Source organism: Rhododendron vialii, chromosome 13a (assembly GCF_030253575.1).
Source record: "Rhododendron vialii isolate Sample 1 chromosome 13a, ASM3025357v1".
Taxonomy (NCBI): domain Eukaryota; kingdom Viridiplantae; phylum Streptophyta; class Magnoliopsida; order Ericales; family Ericaceae; genus Rhododendron; species Rhododendron vialii.
Window position 1 is genome coordinate 32,928,962 of NC_080569.1, and position 22,752 is coordinate 32,951,713.

At 35.4% G+C, this 22,752-nt stretch overlaps 1 protein-coding gene across 1 annotated transcript; it reads left to right on the forward strand.

The window, feature by feature from the left end:
- Positions 1–6,974: 6,974 nt before the first annotated feature.
- LOC131314623 (zinc finger A20 and AN1 domain-containing stress-associated protein 5-like) lies at positions 6,975–7,973 on the forward strand. Its single transcript, XM_058343408.1, has one exon. It carries the CDS (start codon positions 7,297–7,299, stop codon positions 7,735–7,737), a length of 441 nt encoding a protein of 146 aa, XP_058199391.1. The 5' UTR covers positions 6,975–7,296; the 3' UTR covers positions 7,738–7,973.
- Positions 7,974–22,752: the final 14,779 nt, after the last annotated feature.

Here is a 22,752-nt window from a genome sequence, read left to right on the forward strand (position 1 = left end):
TCCCATAATGAGTTGAATAGCTGCCAAAGCATCCATCTTCATGCAAATTGGAGCAAACTGATTGTTGATGGCCAATTGCAAGCCATCCCTAACAACCCACAACTCTGCCTCCAAGCTATGCATTGGCCTCAAAGAGTTGTGGAAGCCATTAACCCAGGTCCCACAAGAATCACAGGTAAGACCTCCTCCCGTAGCTTGACTGAGGTTTGTCTTACAGGCACCATCAGTGTTCAATTTAAAACAACTTGTGTGAGGCGGGCACCACTTAACAAGAATAGTACTATTTGACCGATTCCTAGACCTAAAATAATGGGTTGCCCCAAGTGTAGGGCTGAGACCGATGTAGCACAATACCCGGTAAGATCGGAGTCGAATCCACTAAGGACGGTGAAGTGTGTGCTGTGGAATCTCGGGTTGTAGTATCAAATTAGCTCTTAGGTAGCCACCCCTTGTCGTTTTGATTGAGATTTAACTAAAAACCTAGAAATTGATTGTTCTTTTCAAATAATTAAAAGGAGGTACGGTCGTGGGGTTCATAGCCTTCGCAACCAGTCCGGATTAATCAGCTCCATTCAGTGTTCTTAAAAACGTTTAATTTTATATTGAAAAAGATACCCTGTAAGATGCGAAACCATATGGTCGCCGTATACTCATGCGCAGCAGAGAGTGAGTTTTGGACCTCCATTCTCCCGTTTACATGGGCTCCGACAATGCCCGGGTTCGTCCATGGAAAGTATTTTTCCAATCTAAGATTATTTTTTCCGTTGTTTGAAAAATAGGAGTAGCGCCCGAACTGGTCACGGTGTGCTAATCACCCAGTGACTATACCTATACAACTACTCACTAATCATTATGCAGAAAATAGAAGAAACCTTAGTTTGAAACATACTTTTATTACTCGATACGAAAAATAAATAAAAGATCCCAACCAAACAAAAACAATCGAATAACTTTAATGAAGGACGAAAATTAAAATGAGTTACCAAAGTGCGAGTAATTGAACAAAGCTTTAAGAACTTGAAAGGAGATAATATTGACAGCAGCAGGCGAAACCCGCTCTCCGTTTCGTCCGTCCTTTTTCTCCAGAAAAGCTGCCTTTCTTTCTTACGTCCGAGAAGAAGTTCCACGGTAGCAGCAGCCTTTTCTCCTTTTTTTTCCCAGGGAGCCGTCCTTCCAGCAGTAGGTTAAATCATTTATATGGTATTGAAAACTTCAATCACACAAAGCCCCTTTGAACTTCATGAAATAACAAATGAACCATTTAATTTTGAATCGTTTCGGATTTGAACCTCAAACTTCTTTAAAATCTTCTTTTCATCCAAAGTCTTAGACAACGGGCTCGAGCAACCTATAAACATAAAAACAAATAATAAAAATCAGTTAACAAATATAAAAGACTAATAAATGTATATTGGAGGGCCAAAATATGTATATTTTGGCACTTATCAAGTACGTTTACTACGGGGTGACAGAAACGGGATAGCGATGTGTTTCCATTCAACCGACTGGGCAATGGAAGATTTGAGGCGGGCACCTCTTTCCTTTTTCACTCTGCCGTCAGCATTATTGGAAAGGCAAATTGCATCAACAAAAATTTGTCTCTAATCTACATAAATAAAAGTGAAGAGTTAACTTAGTAATTATTAATCGGTGGTATGACTATGTATCGCGCGATTAGACATTATCTAGCTATAGCTAGACAAATAAACAACGATCGATATCGATCTCAGAGGCCTAAATTTGCATTGTATAATGACCTATATTCAAAACTTTGGCTCTCTATGCATTTGGGCTCATCATCAAATGGAAGAATGAAAGTTAGAGGTTTGCTCACTCCTAAGGCCTCAAGTTTAAACCTCTTACTTCGTATAAGGTGCTACGGAGTATTAATTTTTTGGAGGCCAGTTCATGCAGAACTTTGCTCTAACTTTAATTGTGACCCCGCGGTCCCCGCAAGTGGCCGAACGGTTGGGATTGGCTTCCGGAATTAATCGAGGTGCGCGAAAGATGGCCCATTATCAACTGATAGACGTAGGCCTAAATTTGCATTGTATAACAGCCTGTATTTAAAAATCTGACTCTCTATGCATGTGGGCTGATCATCAAATGGAAGAATGAGAGATAAGGAATTACCATCTTTAATTTTCTAATCACCATGAAGAACAACCTTCTTATGACACAGTTAATTTTTCTTGTACAGTAATCGACAACGGGCGCAAATTGTTATTTATTTATCCTAAAACAAATGGTGGCGAACTAACTGACGATAGGGATGACGACGGTATGCTACTATTATATAAACGGATTTATCAAAAGTTTTTTTGCTTCTTGGTATTACAACACAACATTCTTTATTTGGTCATCTACAGTAGTATAATCAAAAGTCAATTATTTTTAAAGTTAATAATATTGGTGTAAAAAATGGCTCACAATTGTATAATCAAACTTAGCAACATTCTTAGAAATAATCAATTTTTGGATTTTGGATAACCAAAACTAGCAACATTTTTTAATAATCAAAATTTGTGGAACCTCTACCACATAAGTTATTTGGTTCTAAAATTTGTATACACGCGTATTTTAACTGGTATTTTCTTATTTTTTTCTTCGCCACTCTATATCTTTTTCACTTCACCCACCAATTGTTTCTCTTTCTTTCTCTCCAAAAGTGAAGTTCATATCTCTCAATCATTTTCAATTCAACTCATCGTCGCCGGATTAAGATATTTCACTCTTCTTTCTCGTTTCTATTTTATTTCTTTTTCTCCAAAATTAAGGGAATGAATCGATATATTTTTGCCCAATAAAACCGTAACGGAGTAAAGTGAATGGCGGGAAACAGAGGGAGAGAGAAATTGTAGTGGATCATTCATTTTGGTTATGGACTTGAAGTGACCATTGTGAACCTCAACATTGTTAAGATTAGCAACCTTTTAAATGAATAATTCAAAGCTGATGTATCAACTTTTGGTTATCAATTTTTTATTATACCACTGTGGATGACCTTAGCAACTACTTGTGTTGTAATCGACAATCCCGCGAAAATAATGGGATTTTTGTAGTTTCCATAGAATATAAAAGGGGAAAAGAAATATCAAGAAATTCATTTAGAAACAAACAGAATCTGTAAATCATGTGCATGGCATTGTCTTGGTTTAAGGTATGGTACTTACCAAGTATAAATTAAATTAACCGAAACCTGAACACATCTATAAGAAAACTACTCATATTAGGAAATGGGTCCTAGATTGGAGGGAATAAGACTATTCATGCAATTTGACTTAGTCAATTCAGTGAATGTGTAGGATTTTCATTTGCTCATGTGAAGCCCAATGTTTGGATCTTATACTGGGAAATAAGTTGTTAATTAATGCAAAATAAGCTGCCAAATATGAAATAAGTTGTTGTACTTTTTTCTGGTGTATTTAGCTAACATCCTGTTAGCTCTTTTTGTTTTGGTGTATTTTAAAAATCGAGAGGCGGAAGGATAGGTTGAGATCTTGCGAGTTGCAACAGTAGGAGAGTCATGTGTACTTTTTGAAGTCATTTTTTTTGTTGCTAAAAAATAGTTATTTCTCAAAATACTTGGGTAAAAGTAAAAAAAATATATATTTTTCCACTTCCTCTTGTCGAGACTAATCAATAACTCACAAAAGTTTGGGGCGCAAAATTAACAAATACGAAAAAAATTCAAATACGGACAAAACTCTCAAATTTAAGTTAAGTTTAAGAGAACGGGGCCTCGGTATTAACGGGTTCAACAGTGCTCTTCGGTCCCAAAATCATGTGGGAGTCATGAGCTTATTTTCAAAAGATAGGGGTCAAACTGCACCAAATCCAAACCACCGGGGTCTGACGTAAAGTTAGACCATAAGACTATACAAGCCTTTGGTTTTTTATTTGCCAATTTTGAAAGTCCGTGGCTGCAAGTATTGCCCGTGGCTTCGGCTGAGCGTTTCATGGAATGGTCAATAAAACGAGTGAAGGGCTTAACTATTAAGGGACTAAATTAGAAAGAAGCAATTTGGTGCACTTTTTATTTTTATTCTGATAATCAAGTGCTCAGGCCATGCAGAAATGTTCGTGTTTCTAAAGCAATGCATATTATGCATTGTAACACATATATCTTGAATGTCGATCTATGTTGGGATACCAATAGCATGATATCAAAATCTAGCTAGGAGGAAAGCACTAGGAAAATTATAAGCTTCATTTTCAAAAACCAAAAAGAGTTCTAATTGTAAGCTTAAGATTTGGTACATTTAGATTAAAAAAGAAGAAGAAAAAACTACTTACAAACGTAGAATATAAATAGAAAACAATCCCACTAATTAACTAATGTTTTATTGTACTCTTGTTAATTCTTCACTTTAAATGTGTCAAGGATGATATATATGAACTACAAAGTTTTGTCCTCTATCAAAAATTATATCCGCATCTTAAGAATCGCCACATGGTACCTAGGTTTTTTTTTTCCATGATATTTGATGGAAAAAATCATTCAATGGTTTTGGAGCATTGGTACAAGGTGCCTCATTATCCTTCTCCACTACAGATTTTTGTGATTTCTCGATCTTCTCATCCATAAGTACCATACCGCATTCGATGAAAATCGTATGTATGGCTTGGAGGGAAATCTTTCATATTGTCTAATAGGTCTAGAACAATGATAATATAAAGAGATTCATTAACCAGGCAAATAGACATGTCAATCCTACAAGCGTCTTATACATTCTCATTTAATTTTATATAAAAATGTGAGGTAGAGAAAGATATTGAGGCCGGATCGAAAAGGAAAGAAAGAAGGGTGTTGAAGCACCATAAGACTGGTATCTTAAGACCACTAAATAATTACTCATGTGTAATAGGGCCCAAGATAATGTGCGATGGAAAAGGGACTTTGAGTATCACGTGGCGATGTCCACGAGGCACTAAATAATCTCTGTTACTCTGTACCTCAATGTGTTACAAACAATGCGCAGCAATGATCCAACGGTAAGTTACGATCCATATTGCTCAACCTTAGCGCACTGTGAAGGGACGAGAAGCATTGAATCATACATTCACCAATATAAAATAGGAAGCGACACGTCAGTTCTGATCTAGATCCTCCATAGGCAACAGGCCCACCACAAAAAGGTCATAGGGGTATTGTCGTCACGACACACAACAAAACGTCTGATGCAGTTTTGAAGTCTGGGGAGCTTCTGTTTCCACTCACTATTTACACTTTGTACACACCTTCTCAGGTACGTAATTTCCCAAAAGTGCTAAATGGACCCTTTTTTTCCTTTGTACAGTATTTTGTAAAGGAAAAAAGGCCCATTACTGATGGAAAAAAAAGAAAATACTTTCAACACTTTTGAAAAACTACCTCTCTTGTGATTGTCTCGTTGTTGCCGTGGTTAGAAACCAACTAGGGCTAATTCAGTTGGACGAGACTCTTGCATCTTATTAGGAGGTTAGGAGTTCGGATTTCTGCACCTGCGTGTGGGTGTTCTTTCATTAAAGGACTTTTTATTTCTTTGTTTCTTCCTTATAACGGGCTTATTTTTGGTTTTAAATGATTTCTTGCACTTAGTTATCTCGCGGACTCTTATAATTGATGTAGTGTCCCGAATTCGTATTTTGTATTTCATAAATGATGTAACAAAAAAAAAAGAAACTACCCCTACCCCTCATTGCACCCTTTAAAAAATCCTTACAAACGACCTCATCACAAAACTGCAACATCTCTCTCGAGATTTATTTTGTCTCCCTTCCTCTCATGTTATCAGATGTTTACTTTGATACCCTTTTTGTATTTGTTGATTTAGCAGCTACATGTGTAGCTTGAGGTTAAGCCCTTATAAAAAATTGAAGACTATATGTAGAATAAATTAAAGACGTATCAAAAAATAGAAGCGTGATAATTGAAATTGAATTACCGTGGAAGATGAAATCATAATGAGTATTAATTAGCAATAATTGACTTAAAGACAATGGAAATTAAAGAAATCACGACAACTTGAGTAATTGAGGTTGCTCTCGAGCTTGGGTTGTCCAGTCACCGAGGATGATTCAAGAGATCAGAAGCCAAGAACTAATAGTCATAATGGTCGTCGACCACGTCGGAGAAGTGGAGGATGCTACTTGTATAGGGGCAAGCCGAAGACATTTCCTGATGAGGAGATTGCCAAGCTTCGAAAATTACGCAACTATTAAGAAGGAAAAGTTTAGGGTTGGCGGGTTACTGCATGACCATGATCAAAATTGCATGCAAGGATCTTAATAAAAAAAGATAGCAATGATGGCTCTTAACAACGATTTAACAAATAGTAACCTGTCCTAGTGGTTAAATTAGTCCACTCGTCTCTACAAATACAATAAATACGGGAAGCAGAGATAATGCAAGACAAGTAAAAACTACCATTGAGAACATTGTAAGGCCAAATGGAACTACTGTTTCATTACTATATATTCGCGATCAGTTCTCGGATAAGTATCATTTGTCTCAATTTGTCGCTGAGAGGAAACTAACTTAACCGTCGCATAACATTTTTGGTCGTCAATAACGGCCGAATTGTAGCTATTTAATTTTTGTCTTACAAAGAGCTCAGAATGTTAAGGAAAATCAACGTCTTCCAAGAAGGGACCAAGGAAAATAATTTTTGGAGGCCTAATCCTGACTGCGACACATGAAATCCAACAATAAGAATAATTTGGTAGTTATCAATAATGTAAAAAAAAAAAAAAAAAAGGAAGGTAATTATTATGATCCAAGTTTCCCGATATACTATTCCAGCACACATTTTTACCATTTATGACAGTTTTTGTGTGAGCAATTTTGGAACTACTTCAATTTTGATTTAGGTTTTTTTCCCTCTAGTATTTGAGCTAACTTTATTCTCCCTATTGTGGTAATTTTCATTGCCTAACCATTTTTGAATTTTCCATTCCAATAGAAGTATGCTCCTATATTGCTTGTCTAAATAAGGTTTGTTGCCGCCCATAGGGTGAGACATGGACTGAGATTAGTTACTCCATTTGGGCACGTGAACTAAGATAAAAAGTGGGTGCACATGGGCACTCCCCCCACCTAGTGAGGCCCATATTCCATCACCATTACCAACCTCTCAAATTCCATTAAAAAAATTACACCTCTCCCCTCTTTTCTCTCTCTCTCTCTCTCTCTTTCTCTCTCCAAAACCCACAACAATCTCATCTTTTTCTTCATTTCTATCACCACGAAAAACAAACCAAACAAAATAAAAACACCACAATTCATTTCTCTCCTCACCACCACCGCCAACAGACATGGCTCAGAAGAGAGAGAAAGAAGAGACCGAGCTCAAGGTCCCCACGCCCATCCCCACCCCTCCGAAGCTCGATCCAACCTCCACCTCGGCCAGATCGTCGGTCACGGATCAAGCGATTCGATCGGCGCCTGGATCGGACAGATCGGGTCCGGATTCGGATCCGGACGCGGTAATCGCTCCTCCTCCTCCTACTCCCACGCGGCGACGGCAGCAGACGGCGGCTGCAGAGGCGGCGGAGAGGAGGGAGGTGAATCGGTGCTCCGGTTGCCGGCGGAAGGTCGGGTTGACCGGATTCAGGTGTAGGTGCGGGGATCTGTTCTGTTCGGAGCACCGGTACTCCGATCGGCACGACTGTAGCTACGATTACAAGGCCGCCGGCCGGGAGGCGATAGAGCGAGAGAATCCCGTGGTCAGACCGGCCAAAATCCTCAAGGTCTGAAGAAGGAAGAAATTATTCGTAGAAGAGAAGACGTAGATCAAAAGATCAAAAAAAAAAATTATTCGTGTTTTTTTTTTCCTCCATAGGATTCTCTTGGCCGGGTGGAACCGGGGGGTGTTGATTGTTGGTTGGGCCTGGGGTATGTTGATGTAAAATTAGGGGAAAGAGTGAGGGTGTTATGGTCATTTGAATTTGTTGTTCGTAATGGATTTTTATTTCTCTATTTAAAAACGAAATACTCTGGTGTACGTGCCTTTCACATTTCATGATTAAGAGATGTTTCCGGTAGTAAAAAAAATTTAGATTTTTATTTGTGGTTAAGTAGTTGTTAGGTGTTTTTAGTAATGAATTAGTTGTTAAGAAATGTCAAGTTATTTTCGGTAGTGAGCAAATTGTTGATAGGTTTGTGAGTAGAATTATTGTAGAAAAAAAAATTTTATATACAATTTTTTTGTTATTGAAAATTAAATGATAAATTGTTGAAATTTTTTTGTTAATGAAAACAAATTGATAAAATACGTTAAATTTTATGATTTTTTTAGTAAAAATTCCCCCCTAAAAGCGTGAATAAGGATGTCACGGACTTTGAGTTTGAGGGTGTTATCGTCATTTTAATTGGTCATCGTGTTGAATTTTCCTTTCTATAAAGTACTACTTTAAAACTTTCGGTGTATGGGCCTTTCTCGTTTATTTAATTTACTTTTTAAAAATGACATTAAGTAGTACTTTTTTAATGTGTTTTTGTAATTGGGTGTCTGGAATGGAAGAATCTCAAAATATTAGAAGTTCTCTTTTTATAACTAACTCGATTAATTCTGGGGACTAATTTCATAGTCCACTCGCAAATGTCTCAATTAAAGAGGAGATCAAATTTATGTGTGGATTGGCCTTAATTAGTTGATAACATCTAAGAGGTTCGAATTAAGACTTTAGGAGGTTCGATAAATCATGTGTTACAAGAATGTACAAACCACCTATTTATACAGGATGTCAAATGAAAAGAAAATGAAAAGAGAATAATTACATCATTACAATAAATCAATCAGGGATATCATAACCTATAATACTAAATCATTATGATACGATATGATATGATATGATATGATATTCTAACAGTCCACATCAAACTCAAAGAGGTAGAGTGAAGACCAATTTATCATGTAATATCATGGATGTAATAAATATTTTTCAAAATTAAACCCGGGACACTATATTAATTGAGAGAATTTACGAGACAACCAAGCTCAACAACTCAATCAATACAAGATATAAGTCTATTATAGGGTAAAAACAAATAAAGAAATGAAAAGTCCTTTAAATGAAGAACACTCATATGTAAGTGGGAAGACTCGAACTCCTGATCTTTTAGTGAGATTCAAGAGTTCTGGCAACCTGAGCTTGCCCCAGTTGGTTGGAGAGGGAGTTGAGTCTCCCTCCGTTCTAATTTAATACTCTCTCTGTCCCGGTTTGTTTGTCCATTTTTTAAACATCAGATTTTTAAGGGAACATAATGATTGTTCTTTAAAAGTTTTTATTTTTCAAGAATGCCCCTCAATTTCTCAGCATTAAATAAGAGTGTACATTCTCCAATGCATTATTTTTTGAAAGAGAAAGGGCATTAAGGAAACTTTAACAAGTCAAATTCATATCGGATAAATATTTTGGGACACTTAAAAGTCAAAAAGTGGACAAACAAATTGGGACGGAGGGAGTAGGTTTCTTAGTGTCATTTTTAAATTAATTATATCTTGTAATTTATAGTACAATTTATATGATTTTAAAAATATTGTATTATATAATTAATTGAGATCTATCAAACAAGATCAATATTTAATATAAAATTCATTACTAATTTCAAGATATAACTAATTTTTTATCCTGTTAGAATAGAACGAGGAACTATTAAATTGGGACGGAGAAAGTATAATAGTAGGAGTAATAACTACTGATCTTGAGCAATAGTAACGTGATGATCCAAAACCTTGAATCACTCTATAATCTTGTGAGGTTAATACACTTAATTACAAGTTCAAAAAAAAATTACTTAATTTATTAAGAATCTTGACACGTCTCGTGGTTTTGTTTGTTTTGGGGTTTCAAAACTCTTAGGCACAGTTTATTATTTTAATAGATTCTCTCTATCTATCTCTGTTTATTATTTTAAAAAATCTCCCTTAAAATCCAAACCGAACATGAGAGATTTGAGAAACATAGTATTCGAAGGGGTGCAGGGATTAAATGTACCAATGTTACATCTGCTATCTATAACTAACTTTTGAATATTTTTTTTTATATTACAGTTGCCAATGTTTGGGCCGTCGAAGAAGGGTTGGACTTGCTCCTTTCTTTCGGTGGGTTTGCTTTTACATGGATTCGAAATGTCTACCACTGCTCTTCTTTCAAACAATAACGTCGAATATTTTCCTGATTATCCCCACTCCCCACTTGTCAAGGTGCACGTAAATTAGTTCAGAATCCGGATGTCGATTTGGTAATCTAATCTTGAAATGCAAGTAGTTCGATCCTCAAGAACCTCGGGAATCTTCCAATTAACAGCATTTATTAAGAGGCAAACGAGCTTGCCAACATCGGGTGCAAACGAAATCTAAGTCAATGCCAATGACATCCTCCATGAATTAAAGTCATCATAATGACGAGCTCGACGTCTTTCATTTCTTGTGCCGAATGCATACAATCTCAACTCGTTGAGGATTCTCCACGGGTTTCATACCCTAGAACTCCGTAATCTTAATAAAGAGAAGAATAAATCTGTATTCTGTATAGTTGTGGACTTTTACATAGTTTTGATGGACCTTAAAGCCCATTAAGCCATTTGGTGGTAAGCCCATCACAAATATTACCACTCAATGGTCCTGGGCTGCTGTCATCCCTATGAGGCTTCAATAAAGAAGCCCAAATCAGTCTTAATTTTTTGGTACTACAAGAGCGATAAGCCCAAAATCAGTGTACTGCCACCGCAGAAAACGTTTTGGGTCATTTCGGCCATTCTTAAAATCCTTATCCATAAGGCCCGAGGTCAAAGCCTGAGATTTATGGATTTGCTCCTTCTTAAAGCCGCAAGTTTAAAATCTCTCAAGTGCTACCAACCCATTTGAGGCCCCTGTTAGTAGACATTGGGATTGTTTCCTCACCCGAACACCCGAGTTATAATTTTTTTTTTCGTCATAAAAGGTCAAAATAGATATTTGTATTGCGTGTAAACTAAAATGTTGTATGTAACTTCGGTTTGCACGTTGTAAACTAAAATAAAGTGGAGTGCCCTTCATCCTTTTGCTCTTTTATGATTAATGAAAATTTTTCTTCGCCGTTCAAAAAAATATGATAAAGTGGAGTGCCTAAATAATAGCAGCGAGTTTACAAAAAGGTCTCAGACAATAACGATTGGGATTTCTTGTAATTTTTTGCAATGATGAAATATCATTATTCTCACCATCATAACAATTGATTATAAAAACGCACATAATTTTTTTCTTTTCTTTTTTAAAAGACAAAAAAGTGAAAGCAAAATTCTAGTACGAGTAGTAGTAAATTTTTTTGCCAGCCGTAGGAGTTAAGAGTGAAGTGGGTGTAACTAACTTGTACGAAATATAATCATTATTCATTATCAAATGCGTAGATATTCAAGTAGGATTCTAACGTCAGTGGAAAACAAAAGCTGTACACGAACATGTTAAATTGAAGAAACAAAAAACATCGACTATGTCAAAAATGATAGCGACATTTTCGTTTCGTTCGGTGTGCCTCCCTCCAATTCCGACCATTTTCGTCTTTTCTAGAGATTGCCGAGAACATCAATCACGTCAAAAAAAAAAAAAAAAACGTTGATCGGATACCGTTTCGGATAAAAAGAATGGAATAATGTAATGATATTTAGCTTTACTCGTAGAAAATAATGGGCAATCATCTCACATGTGACATATCCATGAAAATTCAATTGCCCACATCATGGAAAAACTTCGGGTTGGTGCTGTGCAATGAGGTGCACAGTACCGTGCTGCACACCTCCGAGCCGTCGGATCGTGCATTTGACGGCTGTGCAGTGATGGTGTGCGCAGCACGGTGCTGCGCACCTCCGAGCCGTTGGATCGTGCATCCTACGGCTTGAATCTCATCTCGGCAATGAGCGGGTCTCGATCGTTGGTTGCCGAGATGAGATCCAAGCCGTCGGATGCACAATCCGACGGCTCGGAGGTGTGCACCACGATACTGTGCACTTCACTGCACAACACCAACCCAAAGTCCTTAAAACAATAACGTACGTACTGTATGATTATCTTAGAAATTAGGATATGAGAAGAATCCTTTTTCAAGTGTTTGCTGGGACCCAATTGGCAACTACTACTATATTATGCCTTCAATTTGTTCACCACAGGCAAAATTCTCTGTGAATATGCCCACTTGAACCATTATTGAACGAGCTAGGAACGTTCATACTCAAACAAATAAATTGTTCACTAATTTCTTTTCTACATGGTCTGTGTATTTATGTCGATACCCAGGGCGGAGCTCTGAAGGGGGCTTGGTGGCACGGGCCACCCCGAGTCCTAACCTCCCACAAAAAATTCGTTTCTTTGTTGGGCAACCCCCACCAATTTTAATGGCTATATTTTTCTATTATTGTTGATGGATAATTAACCTGTGAAAACACCTGCTTATTTGGGGTATTATAAATGTTTGAATAATTTTTGTACACATATACTTCTTTTGGTAGTATTAAATACTCCTTTCCTCACAAAAAGATTGTTCGATTCGCAAAATGAGAACTTAAATAAATTTATTTTGGTTCAAAGCTTTCGAATTTTTTATCTGCAAGCTAGGTAGATATCAACGATGTCTTTAATTAGCTAGTTTTTGAATTTTTTATTGAACATGTTCGAATAAAAACATGTTTTTTTTAGGTGTCACATCTTGACGGATCGGACATTCTTTTTAGCACGGAGGGAATATATATATATATTTTTTGATTTTTTTAGGTGTCACCCTCCGAGTTGAAATCCGAATTTTGCCACTATGGATACCTATGCTAAATGTTAAGTGTTCCTCGCAAACAGAGAAAGAATCAAGAATTCTATTCCCACCCAATCGGGGAATCTTGTGTACATATAATCGTATGCAAGCATTGCATCTCTTTTAAGCTATGTTTGGATTTTTAAGTTTTTTAACCTTACGGAATTAAATGGGAAAAAAAGTGACAAATTAATATATAGAAAAAGCGAGAAAATTAGGGAAATAAGCCAAAATGAAGTGAGAATATGCATAACACAGAATGACTGACTGCCATTTCAATTTCAGATTTCGTAGAGGAAAAAGAAATTGAAAGGTGGTGTTCTTGTTTACCCCCTTAAAAAATAAGTACTTATTTGTAATTTTCAACCTTAAAAATAATAGGCTTACTGAAATAAATAAAAAAGCAATATGGATATTGTTTGATGGATCTCGATGAAATTATAAAACCTTGCAAAAAAAAATTTAAAAATATTTTTGTAAGACCATTATTTTTAAACTTAAAAATATGTCCTTATTTTTTAGGTAATTATTTGAAAAACTGGAACAGGCTTGAGTCCCTTCCCAATATAAAAAGGCCTTGGGCTTTCTTGAAATGTGCATACTTTTTGGTTTGGTACACTTGTTGTATATGACGAGCTCTACGAAGTGAACGATTCCGATCATTGGAGCGAGACCGGAGCAGCGACAATTTGTCATGCACAGCACGCTCCTCCAGTTCGAAAGGGACGAATTAACAAATGCATCATACGGTATAACTTGTGACTTGAAAAGTGCCAAAGAAATACAGTATATGACAAGTGAAGAGCTTTCTTTGGTTGTATATTTCTTTCCAATAATGGAATTATTTCTTGGTTTTTGTCTGTTGGGCTTGATTTTTTTATTGTGAACTCTCGTATGTATGATTGATGTAGTTTTCTATTCTTGCAATCTCAAATAAACGTCATTCTTATGCAGTTTGACAAAAAAAACTATATCGGGTTTTGAGAGCTTTAAGGCGATTTTTAAAAGCCACAGCCACCTTATTTTTCTGCCAGGGGAGGTGTCCCTCTCCCTCCTTCCCATGGTGTTCTCCTTCATCCGCTCTCTTCTTTCTTCCCTCTCTTTCCCATGTTTTTTTTCTTTTCATTTTCTCCTCCCTTAGATCTGACCCTTTCTGTTCGGCGGGTTCCGCCGTCACCGGAGTCGTTTGTCCGCATGTAATCTGTCGCTGAAGCCCTTGTGGCAGCAGTGGTGGAAGCAGCGAGGGTTGCGATCCGTTCGGCAATTTTTGGGCGGTTGGATTTAGAGCAAGATCTGAGAGAGTTTTGTCTCTCCTTGTGAGAGTAATAAAGTTCACCTTTGGGCGATTTGTTTACTGTTCAGGCTTGAGAAGATTAATATGCATCTTTTGACGGTTTGCTAGAAATTCATTAGTGTGTTCATTTCTGGTTGGAGTTCATCTGATCGTCTGGTTCTTGTTGTCTTTTTTTCTTGGCTAGCAATGTATCTTTTTTTGAGACTGCTATAGGATATATGAATTTTTCGCTCAGCAGAAGGTGCGTCAAGCAATGCGTGAGCTGGGGATGAAAGACATCAATCGCCTCATTTTTTCTCGTTATGTATCAGTTAGATAGATGATTAGTTTGACTTTGTCCAAAGTATGTATAATAAATTTTGTTGTGTAAGTGCCGTTGGGCTTTTATCAATACAGTACCTCTCACTTTTGTCACCAAAAAAAAGACAAAAAAGACTCCCGGTTATGCCATGGATTGGAGAATTAAGTAATTAAGCGTGGGATTTGAATTTTTTTTTACCTCAATTACTAGATTTATATATGCATTTCTGTAGAGTGACAATTATGTACAAATGCATTTTTTTTCAAGTGTCCGGATCAACTTATGTGTACCTCGATTAATTCACCAATCAGCTTGTGTGTACCTCGATTAATTCACCAATCCCACAACTCACTTGTTGTGATCCCCGTTAAAATTAAAGTAAAATTGTGTATGGACTTATTCCAAATAAATTGATAGCACCTGAGATTTCAAACATATAAGACCTTAAAAAGAAAGAAACTTTTAAGTCTCAGGCCAACTGGGCAAAATCCTGAGGCTCAGTTTGGATGCCTGTAATCTTTTATAGGAATAGGAATTTGATTTCCCGTGGGGGTTGGGAGGAATTAGATTCCTTCTGTATTCAGGAATGTGATTTCTCCTGAATTGAGAGATCAGTAATCTCATTCTCATTCTCATTTTTATTCTTCACAAACATAGGAATGTTAGAATTCTGCAATTACATTCTCATTCCCCTTGAGATACTTGCCAACCGAACACAGCCTTATGATTACCGGTATTCGAAATTCGACCCGCACAAAATGCCGATATAAAATAGTACTACTCCGTACTTGGGATTGTAGCAGGTCACAACCACTAAAGATACAACATCTAGATAAAATATGTTCCCAATATTATTACATAATTTTCACTTTTAAATCATATATCCACGTACACATATTCAAATCATAAGACTTTTTTTTTTTTTTTTTTTGATCCGCCAAATCATAAGACATTGAATTTGTGACATTGGTGGGAAATCATGGCCGACCATGTCATCATCAAAGGCACAGGCAGCTTTTTCCCTTTAAAGTACAAATTGTTCCCAAACTTTGACAATGGTGTGTGGAGGAATAAACAAAACTTGGCAGTTTTTTCTTTCTTGCCTTTCACTTTGAAAACTTAGGTGGAAGCCTTTGTATTTTTCTCCCACCAAATGATGGCAGACAGGAACACATATTATGAAGCAATTTTGGTGGGGCAGTTGTGTTGGCATAGCCTCAGAGGGTAAACAAAAAGACAATAGTGATCCAGGATTTTGTGTTACCTAAAGTAGGAAAATGTGGGATTTTGGATGGAAGCATCCTTTTCCAAAGAATTCATTTTATTTGTGCATAGGACATCTCTCTCTCTCTCTCTCTCTCTCTCTCTCTCTCATTTTATTTGTGCATAGGACATCTCTCTCTCTCTCTCTCTCTCTCTCTCTCTCTCTCTAAACGTTTTCTAAAGCAACATTGATTAGTCTTAGGCATTAATTAAAGTGGCTACCACCTCATCCCTAACCTAAGACATAAGAACATGGCCTAAAACGTACACCATGGCAATCTTTGTTGTTTGATATTAGGTTTTCCTATTCAACAAACAGGAAATTACCTTCTTCTTTTTTGGAATCGATAATGCGAAAGCTGTTTTGTTAGTGCCAAAACTATAGTGTATAAAAAGTCTTGTACCTTGCATATGGTACAAGTCTTCTTCTATGCAAAATAATTTTTGGCATTAACAAAAATAGTTTTCGCATTAGCATAACAAGGTGTTCAAGCTAGCATCTTTCGACAACAAATGGTGACTATTAATTGTTTTCAAAATTCTCAAGTTTAATTACTGCTTTCGTTTTTTGCGTTTTTGGGGGAAAAAAAAAGGGAAATGCTACCATGCATACGTACCCCTTTTTGGATGTATATTATATGCACCACTTGAATCACCTTGAATTCACAATAATTTCTTTGGAAATTCATAACATCATTCTCGAATTCATACTTTAGTATAACATGAATTAATTCATGGGGTATAAGGGATGGTTTACAACTAGCAGAGGAGTTAAAAATCTCGAATTTAGAAGTGGACGTTGATGCATTAGACACCCATTGAACAGACGTTTGACTTCGGATTGCAGGTTTCTATACAGGGATTTCCATCAACGACGATCAAACATGTTTTCCGTGAAGCCAATTTTAATGTAGATGTTTTGGGTAAGGAAGCCCAAAGGCGTAAATTACTCCTGATGTAATTTATGTTCAAATCCGTAATGTTTTTGTAGGGGCTCGTACCCCAGGACCTTGATTTCTTAGTGCTATATTGCTTCTGTTAACCCAAAAAGAAAAACATTTAATTCATAATATTTCGATATAAATTTATAAAATCTCGAAAATTTTGAGCAAATGTTACGTACTTTTACACTACCTTTATGAATCTGTTTAACAAATGTCACGAAACTTTAAGAATGTGATGAATTTAAATTGATTCAAGGAGGTGCATGCCGCAAATACCCAAATATGGGTGTATTGTAGCACTTTGCGAAAAAAATTACTCCATATTTTATTGATACGCTCAACTTAATTAGAATGACACAACTTTTGACAATAGCAAAGTAAAATAGTTTTGGTACTCGAGTGTTTTTAGAAACAATTTTTGGAAACAGTTTGTCACATGAATGGGTTTCCATTTGGTATATTGTGACGGTAGAGGCTCAATGAAGAATCAATAATTATCTTATAAGAATTATTGAAGAGGCTAATTGATGATAGAGTTAATGGAGGGCCTTTTAGGGTAAGAAAAACTCAAAAAGTGGTTATTGATGAGACTACCACTTTACCAAATAAGATCTTGATAGCATGCATGGATATGCTAGTGGATTCTCTGATATCACTAAACCACTTAATTTCATTTACATTTCAAAAAAGAAAAAAAAAAAAAAACTTGATCAAGAAGTATGGATACAAATACAGATACAGGATACAGAACCGGCGATACAAGAAATTTTTTTTTTCCTAAAGATTCGATATGGCTAAAACACATTAAATTAAAAATCTTTTACTGTACTATTTGTATTCCGCTTTCACAAGAATATATTTGTCTCTCAGAATAAAGAGAATCTATAATTATGTAGTAAAACAATATGCCAGAAGGGCCATATAATTTTGATCTTATAAAAGTTCATATACATGACCAAGAATTACGAAAAGTAAGCGATGCTTCAAAATAAAAAAACAAACCTTTCAAATTCGATATTGGGAATGCTTTTGGAATACGTATCTGCGAGTATCAAAGGAATATCTGTAAGGATTTGTATACAATATATTTGTTAATATTGAAGAGGTATCTGAATCCAATACCAACGAAATCTGTGCTTCATAGAAGATAACTTATTTTTAACACCAATTGCCTGGCTTGTGGCCCATGGATCTGTACTCTATTGATTAGTATTATTATTACTAGTACATTTTCCCTCTTTTTGTGTTATGACTATAAGTTGAGTAATGCTATATGATAGTGAACAAAAATAAAACAAAATTTGGGTGGAAATACAAGGATTGGCGCCCGACGGGAGTAAGCCCCACAAGCCCACGGGTTTGAGCAATCCCCTAGCTGGGGCAACCAAGTATGAGATTGGATTTGGACAACCCAAATGTCAGGACCGGTATTGAAACTTGAAAAGAAATGCTAGTAAAAGCCAAAAAAACCATGCCTTTATGCACCATACGCTTCTGGTCGTCTGCACTGAAAGCTACTTTATTTCTTTTTGTTTTTTCTCCTTTTTTGGTGTGTCAATTCCTTCTTTTCAGGTCAAATAAGTAATTGATTATTTTCTGGGGGATTGGACTGCATTTCCTACAATAGAATAATAATAATAATAATAATAACCCTATGCAAGCTAACAAATCTCACTTACATTTCTTTTACTCACCGAGATAAAATTGAATTTCGGCATATGATGATCCGAGCACTACGCTAGTCCTGACACTCGAATGCAAAAATCTAAAATTGTGCATTTTTGAACGTTGTAGCACATACGAATCTTTATTTCGATCTCTCTGAAATTCTCACGTGATTCAACGAAGAGAATTAATGCAGTATAACATCAACGTTGTTGAGTAGAAAGGATTCGAGCCAGAAGCTCTCGTGTATAGTTTAAGTTACCCATGATGATATGGAGTAATTGTTCAATTAATGAATGTTCTCATAGTACTATATGGTACTTTCACTCACATAATACGGTCAACAAATTACGTAAAAATAAATTTCAACGGATGGAACATCAACAAACTTTTTTCCATATATATATGTTGATGAGACAGAAGATGTCACGATGCGCACGCGGTACTGAACTAGGATACTGAATTAGTCTTTGATATGACACAATGAAGAAAAAGAAGAACAAAAAATGGCCAAGGATTGGTAGGTAGCAGATTAGTAATTATCCACACCCCTTGTAGAAAGGAAAGGGTAGTTAATTGAATGATTACTTTAATGATGAAAAAAATAAAGAAAGAAAAATAAAGCAACCTCTGAAAGTTCTATTTGAAACTCCCGGCTAGGAGTATTGGATTCTGCCAAGGCATAATTAGCCAGCCACTGTAACATTCTAAATGAGATTATGAGGAAGTATTCTATCCTAATTATATGAAGGTTAGGCAGTTTAAATGAGTGGGTAATAAAGTTGGTTAATTTTCCTATTTCCCATCTACATTTTATTTTTGTTAAATTCTTTGATCTCGGGCCAAGTGATCATTAATGGACTACTTTTTATATTGGCTAGCTATGACAAATCAATATTGTACAATATAAATCTCGCTGTCTTAATTGAGACTTTTGTTAGTGGATGGTAGAATTGGTCCTCTTGATTAATTAATTCATTCGAACGGATACTGAGTTATAAAAGATACTCCGTAAAAAGTGTAACTGACATTTCATATTCACAGATCATGAGCCTATATGATGATCCATAACTAGCTTAATTAACCCTGAAATCAAGCAAGAAAATGAAAAAGAAACTTGAAATTAAAATTAAAGAAATACATGGTGGAGGGATGAGTAGATGATTAGAAATGATTCATAATCGTTGGTTGCAAAGGTAGTCAAATAGTAGATGATTACTTGAGCTTTTGGGCATAGTGACCTTGGAAGTAGTATTTAAGACTCTCACTTTTGAATTTTTGATAACTTAGGTATTCGAAACAGCTTACGCTCATTTTGACTAATTTTAGGATCTCAATTCCACTGTCCACTTGTGAGGAGCCCTACTAAAGTATGTTGGAGCAAAGTTCCATACGAACTAGCTCTGTAGAAATTGATAGCACTTGCAAAGTTTCGAACGCGAGACCTTACAAACTCCAAGTCTCAAGCTTCCCACTTTTGAAATGAGTAGAATTGGATTCTTTTTTTGGGCATAATTAGCCATGCAATGTAAACTGCTGTATTTGAAATCATGGGGAAGTACTCTATCAATGAGGGTTACAATATGTATAAAGTTGCATGTGGGTGATATATAAATTTCCCCACCCCTAAATTCCTACTATATATCCATGGTAAAAAAAAAAAACTTGTACTAGAAAAGAAAAGCTCATTGGTAGGGTAGCAAGGGTAGGAACTAGGAATAGCTAGGAAGTTGAGGATAGAACATTCCAAAACCCCAGCATATATCCAATTGACACTTCCAAGCCCCTATATTTCATGAATCAAGTCCTTCTTATGATTTCTTGGTCTTCTTGACAAGAAATTGTCACACTGATCTTTCTACATTGTTTGGTCACATTGCAATATAATTTTAAGGTATCCCCATGGATAATGTATTAATTAACTTTCTGAAGCACCAAAAATATTGGTAATTAAATACGTTCCTCTCTATGGATGTATTAGCTTTCTTTTCATGATGATGCCATAACGGAACAGGCCGGGCCTAATAAATCTACGTATATTCTTGTTTGATTTTTTTAAATTTGTTACGGTTTCACAAGCGCGTTTAACTAACAAAAAAGAAACGGGATTAGCAAAATTTTGAAAGATAAATATATTTTCTCTAGCTGTAGTGCAATCAAACAAACAAACAAAGGAATCTTCTTCCAAATCAGTCTCCACTCAATCTACCAGGTAGACTCTATCTGGTTATCCACTTAATCTACCTGTTTATGTTGTATCCCCCATAACCAAATCTTCTTGTTTGATTCCCCTACTTTTCAATCATCAATATGTACTATAGGACTTCATTATAATGAAAACATATACATATATGAGAATCTATAATTAAAACATATTTTTTTAGAAAAGCTAAAGACAACTGTGGTCTTCTAACTTATATAGAAGCACCCGTGTGAGCGGAGGAAGAGATATTTTAATCAATTTCTTTGATATGTGAGCTAGTTAGGCTCCGTTCCACTAAGAGTTCTTATTTTTTAAATACTTATTTTCGCTTTACAAGACAGGTTATCCAACAGGTAATCGGAGTTTTTTTTTTTTTTTTGGGATCAGCTACAAGTAATGAGAATCAGAACTTTTGCTCCTTATCTTTTTAATCTTTGTACTCTCTTCAAAGATTAATAAATTTTCTTTTGTCGTTTCAAAAAAAGTAATCAAAATCAGAAGATGCAAGAAAAGAGCTCAAGCATCATTATAAACCCTTTTATGCCTTTAGTCGGTAGTATAATCAAGTGTGTTTGATCTACCACGTACGGCACTGTCTGCCCAATGTAAAGATTCATCACCAAATACATTGATTAAAGATTATATAATCTAAACCTAAGTAAATTACCTTGGAAACATTAATCTTTTTTAAAAGAGCTTTCGATCCTAATAAACTTTTTTCTAAATTTAAAAGTCCTAGCTACCTTGTGCAGAAGCTCTAGAAATAACACTCCCCCGTCCCATAAAGTTGGTCTCCTATGAAATTAGGTGTGATTTTCAAACTAAAAAATAGTAATGTATTTAGTAAAATAATATTTTGAATTTTTTGTTGTATCATTCAAAAGATCTCATTGAGATCTATCAAACAAGATTCATATTGCACAAAAAAATATGGAAAATGATATTGGCACTCCAAAATTGATGCAGACACTCTAAAATCAGTGTAACTCCAAAGGCTATTTTCCTTTGTTTTTTGGAGTGCCTGCATCAATTTTTGGAGTGCCAATATCATTTTCCAAAAATATTCCGGCAAGAACAATATTTTGAAGCTGGAAAATTGCACATAATTTCGAAGGGAACTAACTTTTCAGGACAGAGGGAGTAGCATATTAAGAATTTTGCTCGTTTCCAGACCAAAATTCAATGACAAATATTACTTGTCTCCACATTAATATAAAATCAAAACGTTGTGACACAAAAAAATTTTAAATTCACTATTAATTTAAATGATTCAGATATAAATTGACATGTCTAGATATTAGTATAAAAAATAAATTTCTCGAAAAGTTGAGGAAATATAGTTTGATTACAATAAAAGTTAGTCCATAATTATGGTGATATACTACTTAATTAAAGTTGAATATGATCATTACCGTGATTCATGTGTGGCATAGGCCCTGCTCTAGCTGATGTTATCTTTGACGTCATAATAATCGAGTACAAGATGTACAAATAGTACTACTATATTTTTAGTCATAGCCGAAAACATTGAGTTAATAATTTAGGGCAGTAATTTTCACACTCTTTTTATCATCTGCACTTCTTCTGTTTTTTGTTCTTCTTTATGTGAATTTATTATATTACCCTTTCATAAATTCACTTTTCCACACATGATAGATAGGGCAATTAATGTAGTAAACTCAAATTAAATAAAAACAAAAAAAGAGAGGAAATGTAGTAGATAATAAAAAAATGAGTGTTAAAATCAATTTTCATAATTTATTATAAGTTGGTGTTCTCAATAGCTAAAGGAACAGATTTTGAATTATACAAAACTTTAAACAGTGCTCTGAATTATAGAATACGACTCTTGCAAAAATTAGATAAACATGTTTATTTTAATTCTGAAATGAATTATGGAGAACTTTTATTACTCTTTCAACAATGGAAAGTGTAGAAGAAAGGAAGAAGCACAAAGAAGGTCATACGATTAAACTAAACTGCAGGTTAAACCCAATTAATTAGAATTAATAGGATCTTAGATTATTTTTCAGCTTCCAAAAATTTCCTAAATCTGAAAATCAGTCTATTAGTTAAAATTAATTAATTATATTATGTATGGGGCATACGGGTACAATTATGTAGTAGTACTACTAATTTACGAAGCGAATGAAAGGACAACAACATTCCAACAGGTTCTACTACTACTGCCTACAGCTAGCCGTAGAATTAGATTGTGGAATCCGGCATGTGATATTATACGTACAACCAATCTTAATTTATTCTTTTGTCTGCACAAGTGCATTTTCTTTTTTCTTTTTCATTTTTCAACGGCCGA